Source organism: Sabethes cyaneus, chromosome 2 (genome assembly GCF_943734655.1).
Source record: "Sabethes cyaneus chromosome 2, idSabCyanKW18_F2, whole genome shotgun sequence".
NCBI classification, from domain to species: domain Eukaryota; kingdom Metazoa; phylum Arthropoda; class Insecta; order Diptera; family Culicidae; genus Sabethes; species Sabethes cyaneus.
This window is the reverse complement of record NC_071354.1, coordinates 180160896-180173429: the sequence shown is the minus strand read 5'-3', so window position 1 is coordinate 180173429 and position 12534 is coordinate 180160896. Positions and strand designations below refer to the sequence as shown.

Here is a 12534-nt window from a genome sequence, read left to right as displayed (position 1 = left end):
TTACAATAAATCAGTAATTTCGCCCAAACGGCATGGTGGAAACTCGTACCGCAGATTGCGCCCCAATAAGCAGCATATATAACGTTTTAAATAATAGTTGAACTTTCGACCCACTCCAGCTAACAAGCTGCAGTGTATAAAGCGAAAAGGCAACTTGTGTGCACTAAAAATTTGGAATAACAAGGTGACCATGCTCGTTCTTCACCCTCTCACATACATAGCTACGCATTTGCACGGTACAACGGCTGCACGTGGCAATAGATCAAACTGCATTCCCAGATTTCCGCTGCCCTTCGGTTGGTTGCTATGCACTGCAATCCCATTCTACTGTCAGACGGTAACGCCAGAACGGTCTAGCCTTTCAACACCGTTGATTTTGGACCATTTCTCTTAGTTTACCAGATTTTAAGACCCTTTCTATTTCACACTTCCGGTCTTTCGAATCTTTTTCTTCGATGTGTATATTGAGACGGTAAAACTATTTTAAAGCTTACCAACCCGACGTAGCAGGCACTGTCTTACGCGGGTACACCCACCAAACTTAAGTCTGCTTCCATTTTTAGGTCATAAATTTTGCCCTGTCTGAAATCCCGGTCTCGTTACGGAGCAGGACTTCAACGTTAGACTTACCTCCCCCACCAGTTACACCCGGGCCACCGTCTACACTCCGGGACGGATTTAAGTGGCAGACAGCTGCTGCTCTAAGAAGCACAATTTGTGTGAAGTGTATATTTCATGTTCTCTTTAGCATTCCCAAACCAGAGCGCGACGCTCGATGCCTCATACTTGTGCAGACTGATCTGGACGCCGAAACGGAGTGTCGTTCTCAGAAACACCCGTGGGAATAAAAGTCCGCCATCCGAACAAGCCAACCAGTTAGACAGAGCGCCCAAGGCGAACTATCGTTAAAGGATGCTGAAGATATGCTACTCTGGGCGAAGAATCCTCCAGGCAGAAACTCATTTCCTTCAAGACGAGGCACTTTGTTAGACTCGAGTGTAAGTGGGAGCAACATTGCTGCAACCATCCTAATCCAGCCCAAACAACCAACGACGGGGAAGCAAGCATCATTCCTTCCTTCGGCCCGTGTATTCTAACTTCCCGTTCGTCTGGCTCTGGAAACCCGTTCCTTCCATCCTAATAGTCACACAACTATTTTACAAAAAGATTTAAACAAGTTGTACCCTAAAACTTGCACTTTATAAATAATGCATGTCAAGTTCGCCTCATTGCCACCGTCTTGGTTCTGTCATCATCATCAGCAGTAGCATCAGCATCACCGTCGTCATTACCCTTTCATCGCTTCCACCTCACTGGGGATCATTCGATAATTACGTAATCACATTATCGTTTTTTCAACCTCTCTTCCTCCATTATAGGATTACAAGCGTAATTTTAAGATTTGTTGACAGCGCAAAAAATTTAATTACCCATTCCATTTCTGTTTTTGCTCACGTAATTAGTGAACGTGTTTCAGGCAGGAATAGCTGCAACATCCGCAACCGTTGCAACCGGGGAACCTTTGAAGGATAATAGACTATTTTTTATTCTAAAGGAGGTGACAGCCTCCCACCGAGAAAAACAACTTCCTATCCCATGGAGGGATTAACGCGTAGAACAAATCTGTGTTTCTCTGTCTGGTGAACTCAGTCACCCTGAGTGCGAGGATGTCAGCTTTTATTCGAACGATTACTTTAGAATCACTTACATCGTCTACTCGGAGATGTTTCAAATCTGTGCACACAATAAGAAGCTGGAGGGCGTGTTTGTCTCGCTTCGGTATTCTTTTACTTGACGCTTCACAGGTACACTGTGGTACAAACATTTGCAATGACGTCTCGATGGCTGTGGCAGAGTACTTCGGTTGTATTACGAGAGTCGGGACCCATTTGCAAAGGTTTTAGGTGAAAGAACAAAAATTGTCGCCTACAGCAGCACACGGGATGGTTGCCTTCATACACAGGTACCGCGCGGTCGCTATTCATGGATTGAATCCTCTTGTGTGATTTTCTAGAAGTGCCGATTGTCGGGTGGCAAGCTATTTTACTGTGCGTTTGCACTTTATGCAATATAAAAGAATCGACTTTCAGTGCAAACTGCACAAACATATTCAGACGCGTGAAGAACATGTTGGGGTGGCTGGACTGTATAGTGGGAGGCGATCAATAGTGTAAGAAACGTTGAAAAGCTGTTTAATGTGTCCTAAGTGGATGTGAAAACATGTCATTCATTGCAAAAGCAGGGAGTTGAAAACTCAACGAGATGACTTTTCTGCACACGGACGGGGTGAAATAATAGCATACAGTCTTTGGTTACGAGGTATGAGTTCGGTTTCTCAGTTTTTGGTAAGGTCTAGGTATTTTTATTAAAGGTGGAGGAGCGTTTGGTGAGGAAGAATCCCAGGTAACAATTTTGGTTTTATTACGCGCTTATGATGGCATTTAAGACCAAAATTGGTCTTGAAGACCACCATAAGAGTACAATAAAACTTACATTGTTGCTTGGAGACTGGATGATATTGCGAATCTTCGATGTGGGACTAAAAATATATTGCGTAGTTCAATTACTGGGTGAAACTCTAACCCATACTCTCTCGGTTTGCGCCCAAGTATTTTGACAATTAAACTATCAGTACACGACACCCTATATTAGATAATCTCACATCTAGTTTGGATCGTTCCAGTCTAACCATTCGTTCGCACGCACGATTTAAGGTCAGATGCTATATATTATAAATATATAAATGCTTTCCCGATATGGCAAAGTAGTTTTACATTGCGTAGAGAATCACTGCTTCAAAAAAAGTTATTTTGCTTATAGTTTTACATAAAAAATGGGGAAATGTTTGCTTTAAATTGCTGTATCTCGGGATCGTCAACGAACACCTCGGGGTGATTAGTGATTCTTATTTAAAAAAAATCTGTGGAACACGATGGAGTTGGAATTTTTGAGATAAAATTGTCTTCATTGAGAGAAAAATGTAAATTTAGTTTTCAAATTGAGTTTAAAAATGTTTGGCAGCACTGTTGCTCAAAAATAATATCTTTTTCGAATTCCTTGAATGATTTCCTTTGAAAATATGAAAGTAGTGTCTTTCTAAACTTCATATTTCCGGAGATATAAGCAAAAGAAAAAAGAGGTTTTGACAAAATCGGGTATTTTCCTTAAAAATGGAGGTGCTCCCATTAATCGAGGGAATGTCCGATCCGTATCAAATTTTGAATTTTTACTTTCTGACCGAAAACGAACAATCTGAAAATTTGGTTCAAATCTGTGAAGATCGATTACACGTTTGAACTTTTTCTCGGTCACTTGGCATGGAATGACCCATATGTAACACCTTGATGTGTTCTGCAAAGAGTTACAGCATATTATTAAAAGAAATTTTTCTGAAGACAGTTACCTTCTATCTCTTCAGCGAAGATAGAAAAATCCTATTAAAAATCGTTAAAATCAGTTTTTCTATTTTAGCTGTTTTTGTAGTTGTATGACTTTTTCATGTTTTACAAAGTTGCATAAATAGTAAAAATATGCAACATTGCTGAATATAGTCCACCTCTGTCTTTGCTTGTTTAGGAACTATTGAACTTTTACTATAAAAATAGCCTAATTTTAACCCCGAATTACTCGCAAGAAGGCATCATTTTATTCAAAAATTCTCTCCAAAGAATCAGAATAGTTTCAAGCAGGCTGAAAGGTTTTATAAATCATATTTAAAAGCACAAGAGTTAAACAAAATTTATAGGCTGACAAAATCGGGATAAAAAGCTGATAAAATCAGGGGTAGACAAAATCGGGAGCAGACAAAATCGAAACTATATTGTATTTTTTTACTTGATTTAAAAAATCTCTTGGTTTTTTCTCCCCCTTCAGTGGCCCAACACCGGAAGGACAAAAACTTTACAAAATGTTTGTAATGGCCTAACAAGAAAAAAAGCAAAAGGAAACTGAAAAAGAAAACCGAAAAACAAAGAAATAAAGAAAAAGAGACAAGGAAAAGGAAATGGAAAAGGAAAAGGAAAAGGAAAAGGAAAAGGAAAAGGAAAAGGAAAAGGAAAAGGAAAAGGAAAAGGAAAAGGAAAAGGAAAAGGAAAAGGAAAAGGAAAAGGAAAAGGAAAAGGAAAAGGAAAAGGAAAAGGAAAAGGAAAAGGAAAAGGAAAAGGAAAAGGAAAAGGAAAAGGAAAAGGAAAAGGAAAAGGAAAAGGAAAAGGAAAAGGAAAAGGAAAAGGAAAAGGGAAAGGAAAAGGAAAAGGAAAAGGAAAAGGAAAAAGAAAAAGAAAAAGAAAAGGAAGGGGAAAAGGAAATGGAAAACGAAAACGAAAGCGAAAACGAAAACGGAAACGAAAACGAAAACGAAAACGAAAACGAAAACGAAAACGAAAACGAAAACGAAAACGAAAACGAAAACGAAAACGAAAACGAAAACGAAAACGAAAACGAAAACGAAAACGAAAACGAAAACGAAAACGAAAACGAAAACGAAAACGAAAACGAAAACGAAAACGAAAACGAAAACGAAAACGAAAACGAAAACGAAAACGAAAACGAAAACGAAAACGAAAACGAAAACGAAAACGAAAACGAAAACGAAAACGAAAACGAAAACGAAAACGAAAACGAAAACGAAAACGAAAACGAAAACGAAAACGAAAACGAAAACGAAAACGAAAACGAAAACGAAAACGAAAACGAAAACGAAAACGAAAACGAAAACGAAAACGAAAACGAAAACGAAAACGAAAACGAAAACGAAAACGAAAACGAAAACGAAAACGAAAACGAAAACGAAAACGAAAACGAAAACGAAAACGAAAACGAAAACGAAAACGAAAACGAAAACGAAAACGAAAACGAAAACGAAAACGAAAACGAAAACGAAAACGAAAACGAAAACGAAAACGAAAACGAAAACGAAAACGAAAACGAAAACGAAAACGAAAACGAAAACGAAAACGAAAACGAAAACGAAAACGAAAACGAAAACGAAAACGAAAACGAAAACGAAAACGAATGTTCTTGTTCTTGTTCTTGTTCTTGTTCTTGTTCTTGTTCTTGTTCTTGTTCTTGTTCTTGTTCTTGTTCTTGTTCTTGTTCTTGTTCTTGTTCTTGTTCTTGTTCTTGTTCTTGTTCTTGTTCTTGTTCTTGTTCTTGTTCTTGTTCTTGTTCTTGTTCTTGTTCTTGTTCTTGTTCTTGTTCTTGTTCTTGTTCTTGTTCTTGTTCTTGTTCTTGTTTCTTGCGATTTTTTCCACTGATGATTTTTTTTGGTACAAAATTATTTTTTGTGTGTTATGATTTTCAATATTTAGGTGTTATAAAGATTTTTTTATTATTGACCAATCTCCCCTAAAGCCATAAGATACCTTTTTGCATTTTTTTTATTAATGATTACGATGATGATGATGATGATGATGATGATGATGATGATGATGATGATGATGATGATGATGATGATGATGATGATGATAGTGATGATGATGATGATCATGATGATGATGATGATTTTTAAGTAAAAAAATTGATTTCATTATCACAGGATTTATTTTTGTTTTGTTCGCCGATAAAAGAGATATAAGAAAGGAATTTTGTAGCTTTAGGGAGGTGATCAATACTTGTCAAGTAAGAATCATCATGTAGCATGAAAACTATAACATTATGGTTTAAAAAAAATCGTCGAAAAAAAAATAATTTTTTTTTCACCCGGATAATCGAGTCTAAAAACCCGGATAATCGAATCCCCGGTTAATCGAATCCCCGGATAATCGAGTCCGGTCCGGTATATTGGATCAATTTATGCGTAGGTATTACATAAATTGAATATGAGATTTCAAAGCACTGTTCATAGATTGTTTTGGCTTGAATTAATCACGAGTTGTTTTAAAGAATATTGCAACATCAGTCTTGAGAGAGAATAAAACAAATTACATTAGATGATAATTAGTATCAAATGTCGGAAATACTAGAAATTTATCAGATACCGTTCTGCAGATTTTAAGATTAAATTCTAATTGTCAACGAATAACCATGCGCCTCCATAGTTTTAAGTGCAGTGGAGTTTTATACTATCACCAAAACAGTCAGAGTTTCCGCGGAATTAAAAAAATTGAACAACAGAAACCATTTATTGAATACTGAAACCCTTTTTTTAAATTTGGTATTATGCGACCCCTTTTTTAAACAATTTTACCGTAAGTATTAACCCTAGAGCGGTCGCGTTAAAAAAAGTTACGTAAGCGGTCGCGTCGTGTACTAAGTACACGGCGAATAATACTGCCTATATCTCAGGACTGGCATGAGATAGAAGGTTATGGTTTTCGACAAAGTTATTTATCTATTAAAGACGCATCCGGAAACGAACAATAAAGTTTGAGAACTGATTCGCTAGATGGCGCAAATGGCGACCAAAATAAATGATTCTAGAATATCGATACTAGAATCTCTAATATCTCGGGACTGAGGAGAGATAGGAGGTTGCTGTCTTTGGCAAAGTTGTTTATCTGGACGAGATCAATCTGACTGCGACAAAATTCGGAACTGATACGATAGATGGCGCTTATAACGAACATATTGATTTTTTTTTCTAAATATCTCAGAGTCGTGACGAGATAGAATGTTATTGTGTTCTACAAAGTTATTTGTTCGAACAAGACACATTTGGTAATGCATAACAAAGTTTGAAACTCTCTCACTAGGTGGCGCACGTGGTGAAATTATAATCTTATGATGATGTCTCATGACCATGATACGATAGAAGGTTGCGGTTTTTGACAAAGTTATGTGTCTAGACAAGACGAATTTGAAAATGATCGGTTAAATTCGGAACTGTCCCATTAGATGTCACAGTTGGTAAAATCATATTTCTTTTTGCGAAGTCTCTGGCTTATCTGGTCTGGAAAAGAACACCAAAATGTTTGCAAATAGTATTCTCTTGGCGATTTTCCCAAAACAGAGTTTATGAATCATCGACAATGTTGACAAACTGAATAATGCACATATCTCACTTAGAGATACATGATACTGATTTAACTTACCCAAGTAGCACACTTACAATACTTTTATTTATTTCAATTTATTAATGACTCACATTAGTTATATAACAATCAGGTGTACAGTTTTATAATAAGTATGTTAGTATGCTGTCCCAAATTTTTGCCAGATTTCTGTTTCTCCGTTCTGTAAAAGAGTCATCACTCCTAATTTCAGACAACATTTTGTATCTGCGTTGAACAAAACTGGCAAGACGTTTCCCCACCGAACGTTTCGGTCAAATTGATCGCCAGATTTTGGCCAGACATTTATTCGTGTTTGCCAGATATTCGATTAAACCTATTAGCAACCCTGGGAAGAATAGGGACTCAAACACTCTCTAAAATATTATTGAACAATGTGATGGAAACGCAGCACGGGTTTTCAGGAATCCTTTCCTGGTGATCTTTCTGGCTAGACGATGTAGACGACGAAATTGCTTCGTCAAAAGCATTTTGATCAATCTGTGCTCTTCATCTTGTCTTTTGAAGTTGAAGCAATACGTATCAATTTCTTCTGTCAGGAAACCATAAAAATAGCTGTTGATTGACTGGAATTGACAACGGAATCAATGATGAAAAGGACAACCATGCGTTATCTAACGTGTTTTGATTACAAAAACCACTTTGTAGCGAACAGCAGTGTTACTATGTCATCATGGTTTCGCAATATTCCGAAAATAATTTGATTTTCTCATCATCTCCACCTATTCCCTATCATCTCCACTTAATTCCGAATTTTATTCACCATCATCGGAAGTATCTTGGCTTAATAAACAACTTTGTCGAAAACATCAACCTTCTATCTCGTCATGGTTCGGAAATATCGCCAAATGAATTGAATTTCACCGTATACTCCATCTAGCGGACTAGTTCCAAACTTCAATGTTCGTTACCAAATGCGTCTTGGCTTTACAAATAACTTTAATTTCTTCATTATTAGCGCCATCTAGCGAATCAGTTCCGAACTTTGTTGTATGTCACCAAATGTGTCTTAACTTAATAAGCAACTTTGTCGAAAGTCGCAACCTTCTATCTTTTCACAAACTTGAGCTATTGCCCGCCGTGTACTCAGTATACGACGCGACCGCTTGTTTAACTTTTTTCATTTCAAAAAAGTTACGTTAGTGGTCGCGCTGGTGTACTGAGTACATGCGCGCAGACACACTATTTTTACAAACAATTCTCGACCACTATTTTTATTTCTTTTTGCTATATTTTGGCATCATTAGAAAGAGGAAGATTAGATCTTCGAATACAACCAAAACCTGGTGTGATTTAATTAAAATTTGGATGATTTTATCGCGTTTTTCGAAAACGCGTGTACTCAGTACACTAGCGCGACCGCTCTAGGGTTAAATCAACCACTAGTAAGGAGTTGAATCTTAGAAATAAAATATTAACTATAAGGTACGAACTAGTGTCCTAACATTTTTCTAACTGCTAAATCACCACATTAGGCTGTGCAAGTTTAATTTAGCCGACCAATTAGCCAAGATGAGTGTCACTAAATAATAAACTTACCCCTATTATGCTATCGCCACGATCTCCTTTCGGTCCCATATCTCCTTTGGCTCCAGGTCGTCCCTAGGTAGCGGTCATTATGCAGCACAGGCCGAATCACATCAAACGAACACACAAAAGCATAGAGAAGTACAAAGAATTAATAAAATATCTGCACAGTTTTATCTACATGAAAAGGGGGAAGCATACTTGGGTATGCACTGCTGCTAGCAGAGCGACTGCCTTTGAATTTCAAAACTAGAAATGAATAGTTATTATGAAGTTCATACAGCTAGAGAATTTATCAACACCCACCCACCCATTGTCGACTGGTACGGGGTGGTTATTTCCACAGAACGCAAAACAGTCTGCTATATTTTGTACTCTCACATTTTAAACTTTTTGATGGAAGTTGAGAGTTTGTACATTAAAATTTTTGTTAAATTGAAAATAAGGTGTAATTATAATTACATTAGGTGCGTATAGTTTTAAAATGGGTTGTTATGGGAAAATATTTAATGATGCCTTTGGCATTCATTACACTCTGTCGTCTAGCTAGCTCTATCAGAGAAGGAATTCCTTTGTCTAAACTAATAACGCTTTATTCTTCCTTCTCGCTCTCTCGCTACACACTATGCTGCTGAAGCGACCATTCAGCGAAGATCAGCAGCATTCCCGACGTCTGACAGGGAAAATTAATTATCCTGTAGCATCCTGCCCAGTTTTACAAAATACCGTACGGCAGCAATTTACTTACCGGCCACGAGTTAATACCCATATCGCTCGGACCGGCCGGTTTACCCGGAGGTCCGATGGGGCCCTGTTTGCCTCTGCGTCCTCTCGGTCCCCGTTCGCCTTTTTCGCCTTTGCTGGACTGGTTGGGAGGAAAAACGTAATCAAGAGCAAGAGGAAAAACATCCATCAGGGATTAGACGGCAATTAATTGTTGTTTAGAGGATTAGCAAGGATCAACAGCTGTTAGCGAAAAGCAAATGTTAGCTCCATTTTAAAATGGATTCTGCTGTACTTCACAGGTCAATAGGATTATTCGGTTGGAGGATTAAAAATGCTTACCCTGGACGAGTTGAAAGCTGCATTTTCGTTTATAATGAATTCGGGTCCCTTTTCACCTTTCATTCCAGGATTGCCTTTGTCTCCCTTATCGCCCGGAAGTCCTGGATGACCTGGAAGGCCAGTTTCCCCTGCAGGAAGGAGAAAATGAGTTATTTATAGTTTCAGCCGATAGCATTTTTATTCCTTGTACCGGGCAATCCAGGGGTGCCATCGAAGCCGGCTGGCCCTCGTGGCCCAGGAGGGCCTGGTGGTCCCGCTTGACACTGACAGTCTGAGGTTGAATTCTTTGCATCGGTATAAACCACCGTCCCTGGTGGTCCAGCTGGCCCGGGAGGGCCGACGTCTCCGTTTGTACCTTTCTCTCCCTTAGGACCAATTGCTCCAGTTTGCCCTGGAATACCTGGAATTCCCGGCCGCCCAATTTCACCTTTTAAACCTGGTGCTCCTGTCGATGTATGGCCCTGGTATTAGAGAACACACATTTAATTAACGTGCCAATGAACCATACCAAATTTTCTCAGGCAAAATAGATGAAAGAATTTAGCGTGAAAAGAAGTTCTATAGCTAAGAATATCAAACAAAACAGTTAATAACAAACGAAGCAAAAAATTAACAAAAAAGAACTTTTGAAAGAAACATACTCCTAGGAATCACTTTCGCAGAGTGCACTTCGAGTGCAGCTATCGAAGCGATGGGAAAACAAAGTTTTATTTCAATGGAAAAAAGCGAAAACCGTAGACAAGCAGAAATAAAAAATGTATCTCGTGGTGGAAGGCTGCCAACTGCTGAGTATGAATCCATGTTGGGTAACACTTAGCTGGTAGACAGCGCGGGTGGAGGTTGAATGGGCGCGATGCTGATGGACGAGAAAATCAAAACAACATTTACGGTGCAACGAAAGCAGATAGCTTATACTAAACGAGGAAAGATTGAATATTTGCGGTTCACCACCAGTGTTTTTCATGCTCTCGGTTGAGGATTTGTGCTGCGAAAGGAAGGGCTTAGCGGATTCCTGTCAAGCTGCTTTGCAACGCTAATGACACCGTTACGAGGCGTGCCCCGCTCTGTGGTGCTAGAAGCTTGCGGTAAAATGGTAATGAAGGGGTGAATAGAGTTATGAGCCAGTCAGCCACCTGGTCGGATTGCTAAATCAACCCAGTTTAAATGGAAATTTAAATCGACTTGTTGACGGATTTTGAGCCAGTTTCAAACCAAATTATGGTCACTGAAACAGTCAATCATCCTATCAACCTATGAACATTGTTTGACCAATTTGCGGCTCACAACTCTGACCGAGAGCATAAACCGACACTGACGGTGCGGTGGTGGTCACTTTGTATCGACCTTAACCAGCAGCAATCTACACTTCTACAGCCAACTCGTGCTCTGCTAATATGAAAAGAAGAAGAACACCAAACGAACGAACGGCCACGGAAATGGCCTTACCCTTTCTCCCTTGGCACCGGTAAGGCCAGGATCACCACGGTCTCCCTTGCTGCCTTGTTCGCCTTTCTGTCCGGGAAGGCCGATGTCGCCTTTGTCGCCTGGTTCGCCTTTGGTTCCCGGCGCGGCATTTCGCAGCCCTTGAATTGGTGAACCCAGCATCGATTCCTGATGGGTTTAGGGTGTTTTTTTTTTGTTTGTTTGCGGTGTTGATTATTGTTTGGTGAGGAACGGTGGAAGAAGGATACAAAAGAGAAGAAGAAAGCAGGACAGAAAAACGAGCTTCAGTATCACGGTTTGGTGAGCTTTTTTTAATTCTTTGCAAATGTCATTCAGTTGAAGAGGGTAAAATCTTTGTGAAGGAATAAGCGCTCCAAGAGCCAATCCTCTCGCTCCGCAGGGTTGACAGATTACACAAAACGTTTGTGTAATCGAGAGCGCGGTATCCGTGCGGTTTCTTTAACCCTTTCTAGTTGCGGTTTCGAGAGCGATGATTTTATGGCGCGGATACGGATAACGGTTCGAGAGCAAAAGGAGCAGTTTTTCCACAGTATTTGCATTCGGTTTTGTTTTTCAATTACCTGTGCTATTGATACTTGAATTTAATTCGCATAATGGAAGGCTATAAAAAAGTGGTTCGACAATCAGAGCATTTTCGCGATGTTTTTCTTGCATTCGGTTGGCTCTGGATGGGAAAATTTTATTTCATAACATTTGGTTAAAATTCAATAATTTACATATTCAGTGGTTTTTGTCCAGCTGTCGATTCACCTTTAATGCGCAGTTTTTCGAGTGGTGTACTTTTTGTGTTTTGTTTTCTTCAGTATTCTCTCTGTAACATTGAGTTTCGATTCTAAATGATTTCACAATATCAGATAGAAATTTTGATTGAATTTTTCATATTTTTTCAATTAGAATCTAATCTAATAGTTATCTAATCATTTTTCAAATTTCAGAATTTTTTCTCTGAATGTTTTCATTGCTTTTCAAGACTATAAAATCTTTTGTGTTATCAAACTTGAACATGATAATGTTTAACCACGAGTAATATGATACTGAAACAACTGAAGAATAAACAAACTAAGGATGTTTGAAAGGTTTATAAAAAAAATTAATGAAAGCTTGTTTCATGACATTGATGACATTGATCTTAGTGGCTAAACAGAAAGTATTTTTATTTCGAATGTTTGGATCACCGTTCAATTATATGTTTGGGTTTGGTTAATTTTTTTCGGTGATGAATGAAACAGTTTCAGATTTTCTGCGTTACGCGTTTCAGCCTACTATATTTCATTCAGCCATCTTCGGACGCCTATTTAGAGGTAGAATTACAGAAATTACAGATCGTCAAGTACTAGTACCACAAACTTTAGATTTAACAAGAAACGTTTAACATTAAATTTTGAACTTTTTCTTAACGAAAACTCTAGTTGGATATTTTGATACATGAAACACTCTGAAACACTTGAGTACCTACTCGTATGAAACACAC

General features: G+C 38.5%; 1 protein-coding gene across 6 annotated transcripts in view; it reads right to left on the bottom strand.

The window, feature by feature from the left end:
- The window catches only part of LOC128738885 (collagen alpha-1(XVIII) chain), a 591219-nt gene that overhangs the window by 66026 nt on the left and 512659 nt on the right, over positions 1 to 12534 (bottom strand). For all 6 annotated transcript variants that reach the window (XM_053834344.1, XM_053834348.1, XM_053834349.1 and 3 more), the window contains exons 12-15: positions 9790 to 10060; positions 9600 to 9727; positions 9283 to 9399; positions 8547 to 8609 (exon numbers count right to left, since the gene is read on the bottom strand). In XM_053834344.1, the coding sequence (XP_053690319.1) occupies positions 8547 to 8609; positions 9283 to 9399; positions 9600 to 9727; positions 9790 to 10060 (579 nt within the window). The remainder of the gene's footprint in view (positions 1 to 8546; positions 8610 to 9282; positions 9400 to 9599; positions 9728 to 9789; positions 10061 to 12534) is intronic.